The sequence below is a fragment of the Nicotiana tabacum genome, chromosome 6 (assembly GCF_000715075.1).
Source record: "Nicotiana tabacum cultivar K326 chromosome 6, ASM71507v2, whole genome shotgun sequence".
Lineage (NCBI taxonomy): Eukaryota > Viridiplantae > Streptophyta > Magnoliopsida > Solanales > Solanaceae > Nicotiana > Nicotiana tabacum.
In genome coordinates this window covers 18433311-18451661 of record NC_134085.1, presented here as the reverse complement: position 1 = coordinate 18451661, position 18351 = coordinate 18433311, and the positions used below count along the sequence as shown (strand labels likewise).

Genomic DNA, 18351 nt, shown 5'->3' with positions numbered 1-18351 from the left:
GTATTGGCGAGTCAAGAACTCCCATATCCAGAAGATGTAAGTAGCGAAAATGAGGATGTTGAGATGGATATGCGGGCATACTAGGAGAGATATGATTAAGAATGAAGATAATCGGGACAAGGTGAGAGTGGCCTTCATGGTGGACAAGATGCAGAAAGTGAAGTTGAGGGTCTATTGGAAACATCTCTATCTGCATATATACTACCCTCCCTATATCCCATTTGTAGGATTACGTATGTTATTATTGTATAAAAAAGAATATAACACCAAAATGTAAATTTTTTTTGGAAGAAGAGCATAACATAACTCTCACTCATACCACACGAGTAGTTACCTGGTTCAATAAAAAAATTTAATTTTTATTTCAACTATACGGTATTCGAAACTCTAATCTGAATTGCACTGAGTAGACTAATTGCCAAATCTTGCGCATGTCACTAGCTTTATTTGCTGGCTATATATGCTGAAGCTCACCTGGAGCTCTCATAGCTCGATAAGATCCTGTAAACTGGTAAGAAGGCTGATTAAATCGTGGTTTTAATCGTCTCTAGCGATCTTTATTGTATGGGCTGATATATTCGATGGAGCTCTAAGTCTTGAATATCCAACTGTTGTGTATTACATGGAAGAAATTTAAAAATAGCCAGATTTATAAGTGGTCATTCAAAAATAGCCACATTTTCAAAAGTAATAGAAATTTAGCCACTTTTCATGTAAAGATAAATCTGAACAAAAACACTATTCAAAATCCGGAAAATACTCCAGCATAATATACTGGAATTCCAGTATAATGCATAAGTATGCTGGAACTCCAGTATATTATACTGGAGTTCCAGTATAATATACCGGTCCAGCATAATATGCTGAAAGTTAATACACAGGTGCACCGATTTCCAGTATATTATTCTGGAACTTTCCGTGTTGCAGCAAAATAATGGCTATTTTTCAATGACTTTGCAAAAGGCTGACTATTTTTCAATGACTAGTCCGAAAACTGGCTAGCCCGTGCTATTTTAACGTATTACATATGTGAAAGTCCATCTTAAGAGGTCAAAAAATACATAATTCAGGTTGGGATGTTTGAACCTCTGAACTTGGAAATGGGAAGTATCAATTTCTGGAACGACCCTTGAATAAAACACAACACTCCTAATCGAAATTTTATTTGGACCTTTAAACAATCAAGAGGAAAGAGCTTTAACACACTATTTTTATCCAATAATATGATCTCTTTATCCAACATTTCTTTTCCATAACTTTACCTAATTCATAGTACATACATAAAGCAATAGTCAATAGTGTAGAGAACGGACTCCATATTTTGGAAATATACCGCTGATGGAACCCCCTAGCACTAATTCAGCTTATATAATTGTCTTACCTCATTACAACAATAAATCACAACCAAAACTATAAATGGTTATGGAAACTAAAAACTCTAAACATGCACAAATTCTTCCCCTGCTAGCTTGTCATGACAAACTTCTAACAACCAAAGTGCTCCATGATATATAGAGGCATTACTCCAAATGAAGCATTATGCCAAACTTGCAGCATCCATATTGAAACCATTGATCATGTTTTATACACTGTCAAGCTGCTTCTAGTTAACTTCTGGAATCAATTTGGACACCATCCTCGATCCTACAAAACAATCCTTACGAATGATGAACAATGAATGCATTAATAATGATAATAACAATGCGAAAGATAAGCGGACCTGGAATTTAGTCACTGTTTCTTTTCATTTAGACATTGGAATTTTGATAAGAGATGGACCTTAGGACAAACTCAACATCAGGGATAAAAGAAACCAAATAACCCATCAACGCATATGTGGGAACTAAACACTGACCGAACATTTGGAGCGTGAACAATTAAAGATGGGGCCCAACATCGTATAAATCATGAATTAGGATCAGCCTGACTCTTATATTATGATAAGAAAATAAACCTTAGGCCTAACTCAGCCTCAAAAGCTAGCTCATGAGGTGAGTATTGTCGAAAACCATATAAGGATACCAAATAACCTATCACCCATGATGTGAGAACTCAATGGTGGCTAAACATAAACAATGCTTTCGGTAATAATAACAGCTTATCACCCCAAATTACAATAACAAGCTAAGAGCTATAGAGTTCATTGTCATGACTAATGATAAGTAAAGAGACAAGAAAAGTCTCATTATAAGCTCATTCCTTGGCTACCCCCAGAAAATTGACTTGTAAATAGCTAATCATAGATGGATTCCCTTTAGGTAACCCACGTCGGGAAAATTTGTGGTGTAAATTATATTAGAATAAGGACACCAAATGTATTATCGTTGCAAAAGTCTCACCGCTCTACAATGGAATGGAAAGTTGCCTTGAAAAACAGCTTAATGCCTCTGGTAATTGAAATTGCATGTAATGGCTGATGTTCTGGGCTATTCGGCTTAAATTAAGAATGGAATTTATAATCCTACAATACCATGTACATGCACATACGCTAGACAAACGTTGTCATCCACGTACCCTCATCCTGAAACTATAGTTCCATATTTCTACAACAAGACGCCCCACTAATAATAGCATTTGATAAAATAAGAAAATCAACAAAAAGAAGACAGAAATATAGTCAAAAACCTGAAACCAAAGATCAGGAGGAGGACATGCAGCAGCCACCTCTGCCACCAGAATCTGAATCCTGGCCAGGAACTATGATCCTTGTTCCCTTGAGAGATTGTGACTTTGGGTACTCTGCACCTTCTTCTGCAGTGAGAGTTTTCTTGCCAACGATTTGATAGATTTCTTTTAATATTGACATAAATGCAGTCTCGACGTTGGTGGATTCAAGTGCTGATGTTTCCATGAAGAAAAGATTCTCCCTTTCTGCGAATTCTTGAGCATCTTCAATTGGTACTGCTCGAAGACTCCCTAGATCACATTTGTTTGCGATGAGCATTATAACAATGTTCTTATCGGCATGACCCCTTAATTCCTCCAGCCATCTAGCCATATGATCAAATGATTGACGTTTTGTCAAGTCGTAGACTAACATTGCGCCAACTGCACCTCGATAATATGCACTAGTCACTGCTCTATACCTGACAGAATTTTACTGTTAGAACTATGACAACACTATTTCATGTCACTGCAGATAATGAGAAGATATGTTCTAGTAATTCACAGCGTAAACTACACTTAGCAATAAACCTATACCTCATATCATTTGATCGCTCTTTTCTTTTCAAGATGTCCCAGAATGTTGTCACCTCTCCGAAAAAGGTAACCATTATTCCCAAACTACCCATTCTAGAAGCTTATTAGAGCTTCTTTTAGTGATTACATGTAAAAGGGCAATGTTAAAGAGCACAGAAAGCCTTTTACTTTTCTTATATTGTACAAGAAAGCAATGTAAGATAGATGCAATGTCAGATCGAGGGAGTAGCTTCTCAACTAGACTAAATTCTCTTGAGTATTTCTAACCAACAAGATCAGGAATAACCAGCTTTGTATAGGAACTAAGTCTTTGAAACCTCTAGCAGTCGTTACTTCCAGCAACCATCCCAAACCTGGATAATATGTCCATCAACTGGGCATTGGCATGTAAATTGTAAAATAACAATTTTCACCAATCACCATCTCAACATGTTGAAGGAGAGCCTTGGAGCAATGGTAAAGTTGTCTCCGTGTGACCTATAGGTCACGGGTTCTAAGCGTGGAATCAGTCACTTATGGTTGCATCAGGGTAAGCTGCCTATATCATACCCCTTGGGTTGTGGCCCTTCCCTAGACCTTGTGTGCATGCGGGATGCTTCGTGCACCGGGCTGCGCTTTTTTTTTAACCATCTCAACATGTACAATGTAAATTTCCAAGATAGCGTTTTTCACGCTCTCCCTAATCTTAATACTGCTACCCTTTGATACAACCAATGACGGTTAGCGTACAGAAATATAATGTCAGCCTTCTGGCTTACATGTCATTTTTTATTTTGTTTGTTCATTTCTCCTTCACCAGTAGTCCAATACTAGCATTATTGTCGAGCATTTTCACATTCTGTGTGAGTTATCTTATTTGTTATTTTAATTGTCAGTTTCATCTTCAAGCTTAAAATTTTTGCACCTTTTGACTTCCACCAGTACTAGAATTTATGTATTGCCTTAGCACATTACTTAATAAGATATACCAGTTATTTGTACTAACTTTCTTACACTTTAAACATGGAACCTATTTGAATTTTTAAAATATTAAGATTATTTTATTAGATATGAATTTCTCAATCTATGTTAGTTGCTTATTTATTGTTCTGTTCCAAATTATCTTAAATTTTTATAGTTAGATGAATGTTCCTTTGTGTAGTGTTCTTTCTTTTTAAAATTATTTTATATATAATGGGTTTAAATGTTTTCATCAAAATAAGAATAGCATCATTATTTTGCTGTAGGATATCTGTCATATAGGGGTCTAAGTTTTAGATATTATAATACTTGGGATGTATCTGCAGTTCACAATTTCTTCTTTTTTTTCTTTTCTTTTTCCGGTGATGACTTTCGTATGTCAGTCTTAAAGTGGCTTTGCTTGTATAGGAGCGCATATAATATGCTAATAACTGTTGCATTTTTGTTGTTCTTTTGCTTTTCTTTGGAGATAGGGGCAATGCCCAACTCTTATTAGTTCTATCTTTCACTTCTCCAAGTATAGTTGGTTGCAAAATCAAAATGAGAAGCTTAGGGAATTTGGGACAATAGCCCCTACTGGCAGCTGCTTTGGCAATTTGCTTAGCAGTCGGCACTATTTTTGCTGATTACTCTTATGGTTATACTTCTCCCTCACCTCCTTACAACTCTAAGAAGTACTACAAATCACCATCTCCATCTAACTATCATATACCCGCTCCTTGCTACAAAAATCCAGAAAAATTTGCTGAACATTCTTCATCGCACTACTACTGCAAATCACATGTTCCTTCGAAGCACGACTATTATAAGTCGCCTATTCCTTCAAAGCAAGTCACCTACTCCTTCAAAGAGTTAATACAAGAAACATGCTCATTCAAAGAACTACTACACGACACCTGCTCCTTCAAAGAACTAGAACAAATCACCTACTCCTCCAAAGAACTACTACAAAACGCCAACTCCTTCAAAGCACTACTATAAGTTGTCATCCCCTTCAAAGTATTACAAGTCGCCAGCTCCTTCAAAGAACAACTACAAGTCAGCATCTCCGTCAAAGCAATACTATAAGTCGCTAGCTCCTTCAAAGCATTACTACAAGTCACATGTTCCTTTAAAGTATTACTCCGAATTGTCGGCTCCTTCAAAGAACTACTACAAGTCGCTAGCTCCTTCAAAGAACTACTACAAGTCACCGCCTCTTTCAAGCACTACTACAAGTCATCATTGATTGCAAAGTACTACAAATCGCCATCACCTACAAAGTACTACAAGTCACCTGCTCCTACTAAATATTATAGGCCCCCCTCCACTTGCAAAATATTACAAGTTGTCAGTTTACTACAAATCTCCACCACCACCAACTTATTATGAGAAATCACCTTCATACTACAAGTCACCTCCACTCCTTCCAAAGACTATGAGCAATCATCATCTCCTTACAAATCTCTACCACTTCCACTAAAATACTATGAGCAACCATCTTCATACAATTCTCCACCACTACCACCACTAAAATATTTCGAGAAATCACCAACTTATTATAAATCTCCACCTCCACCATACTACAAAAGATCTACGCCTTCCTATAAATTTCCTCCACTCCCACCAAAATACTATGAGCAATCACTAACAACCTACAACTCGCTATCTCCACCAAAGACGTATGAACAATCACCATCAGACTACTCACCTCCACCACCAACAAACTGCCATAAGCAAACTCTGATCTATGTCTCACCTCTACTACATGAGAATTATGAGCAAATAATCGCCTATGCTTCACCTCCACCCTCATCAACATTTCCTCCACCAACCCATTACTAATTACTATGTCCACCATTTCCATGACTTTTATCTCCTCTTAGTCCTCCAATCTTGAGCATTCCATTTCCTCTTCCAAAGGTTGATGTATGTTTCTCGAAATGATCGATTGTGCTTATTGTGTGTTCAATGTTCTCTTCTTTTAATAATTTGTATTATGCATAATTTTAGATTTGAGAAAGATCCTCGAGATCGATATCCATCAGTTTAGCTAATTGTATCAAGATTCTTAATGGTGTAATCTCTTCAAAATTCTACTTTTTGTTAATTATACTCTCTTCTTCTTCTTTGTTCAACATTATTTGTTTTAATAGACCGAATTCTCATTTGTATAGTATATCTCAAGGACATATATTCCAAACCCTTAGTTGAAGAGTGACCACCTCAGAGTTTTTTATAAGGCAGGAGATATATATTCAACAACCAAGCCAAAGCAAAGTTACATCAAGGGAACATCTTTGGTCTCTAAAGGAGAAGCATCAAATAAAGAACAGCTGCTAAACATGACTGGTAGGAATCCCAAGTTATACGAGTTGCATATAATAAAGTTATCCGGACAAGAGAGTGAGTCACTTTATTAGCATCCCACCTAGTTGTCTATATACACCTGAAGCCTAATTAGTCGTTCGAAGTACAACTCTAGTTGGTATTGCCCTGAAAACATTAATCCACTAGGTGCCTAAAGAATATCAATTCTAAATAGTCAAATTATTTATTTTTGCATTATAACCCATACTCATGAACCAGATGCGGATCTAGGATTTGAGGCTTATGGGTTTCTACCGTAATTTCAGATTAATATACAATAATAACTGGGTTCACAGTCAGATATTTACCAATATTTAGTGAATTTCTTAATATTAATACAGGGTCTACGCAAGAGTTACTGGGTTTCCAGGAACCCGTAGTCTATGCACTAGGTCCACCCCTGTCATGAACCATGACGAGTTCTTTAATTATTACTGAATTGTTGACAATTTTCAATTAACCGGTGAAGAAGAGTCCGTTAATGAAAATATTACTGCTCTCTCACCCTCCCCACCACCCTGCCTTCAATCTTTATCCTTCTAGTAATTTGACAACTTCTACTCAAATCCTGAAACTTGTAAGGTCTGTCAAAAAACAATATGAATGAACCTAAACTTATAATTGAAAAAGAACGAATCTATAGTTATGCTATACAAATTAATTAGTTTTTTTTTTTGGTAAAGAAAGGGTAACATTAGTAAATAAGGAGAAAGGAAATGTAGACCTTTCTTGGCCAGCAGTATCCCAAATCTGTGCCTTGACGGTCTTCTGATCAATAATTAGAGTCTTTGTCTGAAATTCAACCCCAATTGTAGCTTTTGAATCCAAACTGAATTCATTCCTAGCAAATCTAGCCAATAGTTGTGATTTCCCTACTGCAGAATCTCCAATCAATACAATCTTGAATACATAATCAATCTTTTGGTTGTAATCTCCATATAAATTTGACATTGTTTTAACAAAATCCCCTCCTTAATCAAAATACTTTCTTTTTTTTTTTGCCTCAACCAATACCTTTCAAATTTTCAGATTTTAGCATATGATTGATCCAAATTTAATAGAACAAAATCCCAGTCGGTAGATATATGGCAAATTTATCTTGAAATTGCAAAAAGACATGAAGGGTTCAATTTGGATTAGGGTTAAGCTTAGGGTTTGAGAAAAATGATCAGAAAATTTTGCTTTTGGTGGGAATGTTTAGCTTCCTCCATGCATTCCTACGTTAGAGGAGAGAACTTGGAAAGACCAACGGTTAGTGCGGGACCCATTAACCATCTTTTTGGGTGCGAAGCAATAAAAGTAACAAAAAAGGATTCTTTTTTTTTTCTTTTCCTTTTGACAATTTTTTATTTTAGAAATTATTTAAAAAAATTCAACAGGAATTATTTAATCTTATTATTTTTATTGTACTTTTTAAAGGTATATATGTTGAAATTCACTTGAAATAAGAAAAAATGAAAACGAACACGTCGAACTCTCACCATTATTTATTTAAAAGGATAATTTTATACTTTTTACATTATAATTCGTTTACATGTATTAATTTTTTAAATTTCTTGTCCGGTCAAACAATTTCTCATAAAATGATAGAGAGTATAACTTTAGAGGATAACCATCTTATGACTTTTACCCTAATTTTGCTTACAAATACTTTAGCTTTTCAAATGCCTAGGTATGTCAAAAAAAATATAAATTAATCAGTTTACCCCAGTAAAATCTTTTTATTTTTATTTTTTATTGGAGACACCCAAGTAACTCCTTTGAGAAGATTAGACAAAACTTTTTTTCAAATGCACCTATAGTCATTCTTAGGGATACTATTTAGAGATTAGCCAGTATTTATTTTATCCTGAAATTTTAAATTAAAATCTTTAACTTCGGGATAACTCGGGATATTTTTTTCCTGAAAATTGAACTGAAAACGTGAAATACAGGATACACTGGCTAATTTCTAAATAGTGGCCTTTTATAGTGGCTACAGGGTGTCATATCTACCAAATAGTCTATGTTAATTGAGTGGGCTCTTCACGAAGGGTTTTTTGCATCTATACCCGATTTTGGGGAGAAATTCAAAAATAGCCAGATTTACAACTGGTCGTTCAAAAATAGCTCAGTTTCAAAAGTAATCAAAATTTAGCCACTTTTCATGCAAAGATAAATCTGAGCGAAAACGTTGTTCAAACCCGAAAAATATGCGAGTATATTATATTGGAGTTCCAGGATAAGTATGCTAGAACTCCAGCATAATATGATGGAGTTCCAGCATAAGTACACTAGAACTCCAGCATAATATACTAGAGTCCAGCAAGCATAATTGTCTAGTATAATATACTAGAGTTTGGAGCACCGGTGCTCCAGTCTTCAGTATATTATACTAGAGTCAGCAAAGTATATCGGTCCAGCATAATATGCTGGAGTTCATACACAGGTGCACCGAACTCCAGTATATTATGCTGGACCGGTCTCTGTTGCAGCAAAATAGTGGCTATTTTTCATTGACTTCGTAAACGCTGGCTATTTTTGAATGACCAGTCCGAAAACTAGCTATATCGTGCTATTTTTACCGGATTTTGGGGTCACAATTGAACCTATACCCACTTTGCAAAAATATTTGCAAGTCTACCCACTTTACGATCAACTTCAGGTATCGGGTTTGAAGTTGAAAAAATTAGTCTGAAGTGAAAAAAATTACAATTCAGATGCACGTAAGGCCAAATAGGTCTGAAGTGCAACCAATGATTTTATGCACTTAAGGCCAACAAGTCTGAAGTGAAAAATTGCACTTCATATGTACTTAAGGCCAAAAGGTTTGAAGTGCAACAAACGTTTTTCTACACTTAAGGCCAATAAGTCTGAAGTGAAAAATTACACTTCAGATGCACTTAATTAAGGCCAAATAGATCTGAAATGCAACCAATGGTTTCATGCACCTAAAACCAATAAGCCTAAAGTGAAAAATTGCACTTCATATGCACTTAAGGGCAAAAGGTCTGAAGTGCAACAAACGTTTTCCTACACTTAAGGCCAATAGTCTAAAGTAAAAAATTACACTTCAGATGCAATTAAGACCAAAAGGTCTGAAGTGCAACCAATGTTTTCATGTACATTAGGTCAAATAGGCCTGAAGTGCAAATTGCCCAAAAATAAAAATTTGTTATTCGAACTTTAACAATCCAATATACTATTTAATACCTAAATCTACTCCAAATGAGATAAAATTTGAAACATAACCTCCAAATATCATCAAGAACAAACATCAACCATTGATTTTTTAAAACAACAATAAATCTAACGAACCCATTTTACAATTAAGAAGAAAAACACCTAAGCAATAGTATAAAAAAACGCAAGAAGAAGAAGAAGAAGAAAATTAAAAAGTGGGTACAAGTTAAATGGGGCGACCAAATAGGATGCCCCGTGCAATTTTTACCTTCACTAAATGTAGAAGATGTTGTTTGGGCTTCTCACTTTTTCTTGACATCTCTAGTTGTTCTATATATTTTGAACTTCCTTTTGTTGATTGATGTGGTGTGTAAGAAAATTAGAGGGCGACCAAATAGGACGCCTCATGCAATTTTTACCTTCACTAGATGTAGAAGATGTTGTTTGGGCTTCTCACTTTTTCTTGACATCTCTAGTTGTTCTATATAGAGAAACTTTCAGAAACCACTATGTTTTAGTGGTTATTAGCTAGTTGTAGTAATTGTATTTCTTATGTGGTGTGTAAGAAAATTAGAGGGCGACCAAATAGTATTACTTCGTTTTATTATAGACAGTGGATACAATATTATGGAATACAACGAAATACATTGAAATACAATAAAAAAAGAAGACAATGAATACAATGAAATACATAGAATACAGCGAGATACAGTGAAATGCAATGAAAAAAAGGTAAACAGACTCTTCAAGTTGCCCACCCCCAAACTCCGTCGTCTTTGTTCAAGAATAACTCTAATGTCATTTCGTCGAGAGGGCCACAATTCTGACTCGAAACGTCACTATTCCCATTTCGATCAAGAACCCAGTCCAAAGAGATCTAGGAAGCATAGTAGAATTTGAAAAATTTGCTAAACAATGGAGATGAATTATGGAAATGTCACTATTCTTTCATGGAAAACTTGTTAACAATTATGGAAGAAAGCGAGGGAGTGGGGCAAAATCCACTGCAATTAACGATTAAAACATCGATATCTTGTGGGGAGAGATTGGTTTTGGCTAAAAGGTCTTCAAATACAGTAAAGAGTGACATGTGGACTTCTTTGATCAAGAACCCAGTCCATGAGGAACTAAATGCTCGGGTAGGGACTGGTAAGATTCTCTAAAATCTCAAAACCCTAGTCGTTGATAAGCTGGCATTGAGAGAAAGGGTAGAGAAAATCTGAAAGAATGAGAGAGAAAAATAATACAAAGCATATTTTATGGATAGGAGGTGACCATAAATAGATATTTGGCTATAAAAATCAAAACGTGGCTATGGAATATAATTTTTTAAAAGGATATTTATTTAAAATAAATAAGGTATCAACCTTTGCTATAGGAGGTAAAAATTCCTTCTGTATATTATGAACTTCCCTTAGCCGATTGACGTGGTGTATAAGAAAATTAATTATAGTATAAAATTTCGTATTAGGTTATACAATACTTGATAATAATTCTTGAATCAGGGATAGTTAATCCATGTATTATTTTATACATTAATTAATTTATGTATAACTTTATAGATAATTCGACATGGAATAGCAATACATGTATTAGGTATACCAAAATTAAATTTCGTAAAGACAAAAATACCCTTTCTATTTTCATTTTAGACTAAATCAAATGCTCGATATGTCTCTTTTCTCTATTTTTTAAAACCTTAAAATCAAATGTCACAACAAAATTCTATTGGAATAGTGACGGCGCCTAACCCAATCCACTACATAAACCAACCAGTGTAAATACAACTCAAACTGAAGATCATCAAATAATAATAAAATAAGAATGCAAAATTTAATGCAAACTACCTCAAAAATTAGTAATACAAGTCATAAGCTACTAAGATATAGAATATAATATTGGTATGAAAAAAATGCATTATATATTTGAATACATATATATATATACACACACCGAGAGAGAGAGAAACACAAGTTCTAAACTACCATGAACACGATAAAAGCTAATAACTGAAATGTTAACGTATCTTCAATGCTCGCTCCCGAACTCCGCAACAGCTGAGCTCTAAAATCTATGCGTAAGGTGTATAGGTGTAGTATGGGTACAACCGATCCCATGTACCTAGTAAGTATCAAGACTAACCTCAACAAAATAGTGACAAAATTTTAGTTAAAGATACTCACTTTATATAACCGACACAACTCATAAGCATACATAATAACAGAGAAACAATCAAGGAACAACAAATATCAATAATAAGGTGCACGGTCAAAGAGGGGGATAATAAGCATGCTTTTTCGGATAACAAGGCCAAAAGCTTATACAATGTACCAATTTGGAATATAAAGGAGAAATGCAACACATAATAAAGACTCAAACTTTACGTCAATCTGATACTCTCCAAGTGTCCAACCTACTATCAAATTACATGCATATATAAAATGCATGAATACACATATGTAAATTATATGATTAAATGTCTGCATGAGTCTAGAATGTTCATGCATAATAAAGAAACTCAAACTTAGTACCAAACCGATGCAAATCCATGTGTCCTGCACAAATACATGTGTCCGACATAAATTCATGTGTCCATTGCGCGCACAATGCCGGTGCAGAATTTCAGTAGTCAGTGACTCTAGAGGGATGGATTCATATTCACACGCAGTCAGTATGTAAACCATATGCCTGAATAAATATCTCAATACAGGAACGTGAATACACACACCAACAAATGTCTCTATCAAGAACGTGAATCCACAAACCTAAACAGAACCTCAATACAGGAACGTGAATCCACATGCCGAAATTGTCAAAATTATTGTATGAGAACTATATATATATATATATATATATATATGTTACATCTCACGTTTTCGTACGTTAAAGTTTCGTCTTCAGTTGATTGACGTAGACTCGGGGATGAGATTATCTTGAGGTTAACGTATTTATGCTAATTATAACAAGCGATAAGTAAGTGTCATGAAGGATAAAGGGTACACGAATTAAAGAGAACGAGTTTCGTTGAAGGTTGCCGATTTGAGATAAAATACGGGTCGAGCGATAATATCCGATATTTATAGAGTAGTACCATACAAGGTACCATATGACCGTGACAGTATGATGTATAAAGTATATTAAAAAAGCGAGTAGTATTTTCAGGTAATTTGAGATAATTCTTAATTATGCGGGCAATTGATTAATTATCGGGTAATGGATATTGCCTAATTACCTAATAAGTGGATAAAGATTAATAATTCTTACCCCACCCCTCAAAAAATGTGGCAGCTCGCCACAACCTAAGACAAATGACTCCTTTGTTATTTTGATAGGTGACAACTAAGTTAGCCAATAAAGGGACACTACATTTCTTATAATCATTACACAATTCTCACCATCAGAACATTAGGAACTCTTTACAATTCAAAGACATTAGAATTTTGCAATCCAAAAATATTCTTAACATTCTTGGAAATGTTAGCCATTTTCAAGCATTCAACAAAGCTCATTTTTCATTTCTTGAAAACAAAGACACCAACAGAACGTTAGAAACAAGACATTAGCAACAAGATTTCTTGCAATCAAATTCTCCTACAAGAATATTATACGAATTTTTCCCTACTCCAGGTATGTTAAGGCTATCACTTCTTTCTTTTCGGCATGATCCAAGTTATATAGAAGAAATGAGCAAACGCATAGTTTTCATAAACGACTCTATTCATAGAAATACTAGGGATCTCTATGTTCTTGATTCCCCATGTGACATATTATTATATCTTTTGTTCATGGGTCTCAAAATAATACACAGTTGATAAAATTTATCAAAGGGAATATTGAGATTATTAACATATTTTCATGCATTTCATGCATTTATACAGGTACAACGACCCATGACCAGATGACGTTATATACGCGTATTTATATGTATATATATGTGTCACGACCCAAAATCCCAACCCGGTCGTGATGGCGCCTCTCGTGAGGACAAGGCCAGTCAATCAACAAAACAGTACATCTCTTTATAATTACTTAGCAGGAATAAGTCTAAATCATGGGCAATATAATCTTAAATGCGAAATAAACGTGATAGAACAAGGAAAACAATCCCAACTCAGCCCGAGATCGGGGTGTTACAAGTCATGAGCTACTACAGAGTATACTAATATTTTACAAAGTCTGGAATTATCATAAATAACAAAGATAAGGGAGAAAACGGGGCTGCGGACGTCAACAACTACCTCATTACTCCTAGTCACCGCCTGGTCTGGAAAGAATCAGCACTCAGGAGCGAACTCAGCTCTGCCTGTATCTACATACATGGTGCAGGGAGTAATGTGAGTACTCCGACCCAGTGAGTAATAAAAATAAATAACGACTGAAAACATGAAATCTCATAACGGCACAATATAGCGCTATCCCAAGCAGTAAAATCAGTTATACAGTAAAATAGTGAGTATCAGATAATTCTTCTTTTAAAACAGTAAAGACAAATAATTTCCACAGAAAGGATAAATCAAAAACTTGCCCCTCGGGCTCAATATGTAAATCTCAGTATAGTATCAGCCCCTCGGGCTCACTCCCAACTCACCAGCACACAACATCAGCCCCTCGGGCTCACTCCCAACTCACCAGCACACAACATCAGCCCCTCGGGCTCACTCCCAACTCACCACACACAAGAAACGGCCTCTCGGGCCCACTCCCAACTCACTTGGGTACCCTGCACTCATTGGGGGTGTGTACAGACTCCGGAGGGGCTCCTACAGCCCAAGCACAATATCAATAGGCCTGAAAGCCTTCACACATCACATACGAGGCCTGAAAGCCTCCTAATATAACACTCGAGGTCTGAAAGCCTCCTCACATCACTCAATATATCCTCACGTATGGCCCTCGGCCTCAATCAGTCCAGAAAATAATCATAAGCCTCTTGGGCATCAGTAAAACAATAATGCTCAGCTCAACAGCATTATAAATATCATTAAATCTCGAGTTGAGTATAAATGTAGCTGAGTTCACAAAATAATATAATTCAATTGGACTGAGTTCAAATAATATTTAAATTCGTGAGGAACATAGTGATGTAAATTCACAAAAGATTTCAGATAATTGGCACGAAGCCCAAATATGGCAATAAGCCCAATCATAGTGAAAAACAATAAATCTTTATCAATTACGCGGTAAAAATATCAACTCGGATGGACCAAGTCACAATCCCCAATAGTAAATGACCACGCGCTCGTCATACAACGCGTGTCTCATCTCAACATAGCAGTATGTTGTGCAATCCGGGGTTTCAAACCCTCAGTGCATCATTTAAAATCATTACTCACCTCAAGACGGTCCAATGTCTACTCCGCTATGCCCTTGCCTCTCGAATTTACCTCTTCGCTCGTCGAATCTGGTCAAAACCACAACGAATACATTACAATAGGCTAAGGGAATATAACCCAATCGAAAAGACTCGAAAAATATCGAAATTCACGAAATTCGCAAAACCCGAGCCCCGGACCCACTTCTCGAAAAATTACGAAAGTCACATCACCGGATTTCTCGTCTCTCCACGAATCCGTACATATAAAATTTACCAAAATCGGAGTTCAAATGACCCCTCAAATCTTCAAATCTTATTTTCAAATCCCTAGGCCTAAATCTTCAATTTACTCCTCAAAAACATATAATATAGTCGGATTATTCGATGATAATTCAATATTATGGAGTAGAAATAATCACAAGTGACTTACCTCAAGATTTCCCAAGATTTCTTGCTAAAAATCGCCCAAAATCCGAGCTTGGAAGTCAAAAAAAATGACCAAACTCGGACTGCTGGACATTAAATCTGTCCAGAAATTTTCGGTACTGTTCACGCGGGGGCGCTGTTCATGCGCGTGAGTTCACTGTTCACTATTCACCCGCGCGGTTACTATTCACGCGCGGGTACTGTTCACTGCTGCAGAAAATACAGCAGCTTTTAAGAAATTTGCAGCACAGCCATTTTTCACTAAAATGACTCTAACTCCATCATACGAACTCAGAATTAGACGATTCTTGTTCCTATGAGTCACAAATAATAATACGAACACAACCCTTCAATCGAAACTCAATTCGGAGCTCGTTTGACTAGTTCAATACCCATTTCGCTCGTTAAACAATTAACTCACATTTCACGACAAAAACCCAATCGCGACTTGATGAAATTAAACCAAAATTTCTAGATCAGTCTTATAATTCATGATTTAAATTTTGGAAGTCTCGAAATCAAATTTGGATTTCTAGAACTAAAAATAAACTTTTAGATCATTACATTTATGCTCAAAACGGCAAAAATCTTCCAAAAATGACCCGTTGGGCATCCGAAACACACCCGAGGCCCCCGGGACCCCGACCAATAATACCAACCAGTCCCAAAATATATTACGGACTTGCTCGAGGCCTCAAATCACATCAAACAATGCTAAAATCATGAATCAACCTCCAATCCAAGTTTTATGAACTTTAGAATTTCCAACTTCTATTTCTGATGCCGAAACCTATCAAATCACGTCCGATTGACTTCAAATTTTGCACACAAGTCCAAAATGACATAACGAAGCTACAGAAATTCTCGGAATTCCATTCTGACTGTCGGATTAAAATTTCACCTATCAACCGGAAATCGCCAAAACACTAACTTTGCCAAAATGAGCTAATTTCTTCACCGGACCTCCAAAATTAATTCCGATCGCGCTCCTAAGTCATAAATCACCCAACGAAGCTAACCAAATCATAAAAATTCTGATCTGAGCTCATATTCAAATAAGTCAACTCTTGGTCAAACCTTTCAAATTCAAAGCTTTCAACTGAGACTGTTCTTTCAAATTCATTCCAAATTTTCCTGAAAACCAAAACCAACAATCTACATTAGTCATAATACATTACACGGGGCAAGTCATGCCTGAGAACTGGCGATCAACGTGCAAAAGCTCAAAACGATCGGTCGGGTTGTTACATTCTCCCCCACTTAAACACACGTTCGTCCTCGAACGTACTCAGAGTTGTTCTAAAAGCCAACTCGTAGTTTAATGACCTTACCATGCATATACCCGGGGGTGATCCCATGTCACCATATCTCATATAGGTCCGATAGCACAATGAAACTGCATTTCCACATTCCAACCTAGCCCATAAGTCTTTGAACCACATTCCACTCCTGGAATGATTCACAAGATCAGAATCTCACATCTATTTTCAGAATAAGCCTGAACAAGCTGTAATCACCCATACTTGCAGTCTTAGGTGCAATCACTTCATATTCCACATAACTCAAACACTCGTAATGATAACTTCTAATTATAGACGCTGCACACAACTCCCGAATACTGATAGAAAACTCTTCATCCCACGATAAATACTCTAAGATTTCCATGTGCCATACAAGCAACTCGAATATCAGCAGTCGATCCAGCCCTAAAGTGTCGCAATACTATTGAAGTGCCATCAACTTAATCACATTGGCCTTTTTCTGAAACATATACCCTCTACAAATCACTATGATTAGAAATACAATTTCCTTAATCATCTGAAGATCATTCACCCTAATCATCTGAAGCTCATTTCTCTAATTACCTAAAGCTGCCCGTACTGCCTATGAATGTTATGAATTTCCATTCAGAACTGAACCATAACCTTACACACGCAAATCTCAATCCTTCACCACATATCGCATATACCACATCATCCTAAGGTAACATGGGGATTTCAACTCCCTTCCGAACCATGAATGTTTACGCACTCAACTAGTCAAGAACTTCCATTGATCCCATCTAGAAGAAAAATCATTACACATCCCATGCTCTGCATGACATACATAGGTCTTGTTCAAATTCTTACAATACCGACACGACGGATGAGATCTATATAAATTCATAACACCGCCGAATCAACAATTCATTGGGTCTATACTTCTGGCAAGAACTATCACCTTATTATGAACCAAACAATGGTCTTAGCCCCTTAATTTACTTCATATACTTAGATTGCGCTGATCTCGAATTCAATGATCTCGTCTCACCCATTACGAAATGCTCAGGCAATAATCCACCCCAGACATAATCAAAAGCCGCATATGATGCCCTAATATGCCAATAGGCTACCAATTCAAATGCGATAAAAAAAACGAATTTTGGAAGGAATTACAAATCCCACGCACTAATACGAACTTTCCTTATACAACAGGAAGCAAGGCATACAAAATAGCATATAGAAAACTATACTCAACATCACACTGTTGCGGCGTGCAACCCGATCCAGATAACATACCCATGGCGGCGTGCCACCCGATTCACACATAGATCTCACATAAGGAGATGCATATCGAGCCAAATTTGCTAATTACAACAAAATACCGAGTATCAGTCGTAAGCATGCTAAGTGCATAATAATATCTTTGAGGGACATATAGCGTTATAAGCTACAGAACTCAAGCACAACTAAGGTGCGATGTACAATCTAAATTTCAAGAGCCAAGATGCTCATATAACGTCATTCCTACACAGATTCTCAACACATAGAAATTTCTCAAGTCATCTCACAACTCACACGGCGCAATGTATCACTACGCGAAATATCTGACAATGAAACATCAACCTAACTACTCCTCCATGAGGACCGCGTTACTAAAATGCACACATCTGGCCTGAT

The 18351-nt window shown here is 36.2% G+C and overlaps 1 protein-coding gene across 1 annotated transcript; it reads right to left on the bottom strand.

The window, feature by feature from the left end:
* Positions 1–1235: 1235 nt before the first annotated feature.
* Positions 1236–7765, bottom strand: LOC107807326 (ras-related protein RABA4d-like). The gene is made up of 3 exons (XM_016631681.2): positions 7235–7765; positions 2626–3086; positions 1236–1644 (listed from the first exon to the last, which is right to left on the bottom strand). The coding sequence occupies exons 1-2, from the start codon at positions 7459–7461 to the stop codon at positions 2639–2641; spliced, it is 675 nt and encodes a 224-aa protein (XP_016487167.1). The 5' UTR covers positions 7462–7765; the 3' UTR covers positions 1236–1644; positions 2626–2638.
* Positions 7766–18351: the final 10586 nt, after the last annotated feature.

Excerpts from the sequence above, each read along its gene's own strand:
- LOC107807326 (XM_016631681.2), bottom strand. The coding sequence starts at position 7,461 with ATGTCAAATTTATATGGAGATTACAACCAAAAGATTGATTATGTATTC. Across the intron at positions 3,087-7,234 it reads GATACTGCTGGCCAAGAAAG|GTATAGAGCAGTGACTAGTG; the intron begins GTCTACATTTCC and ends AAATTCTGTCAG.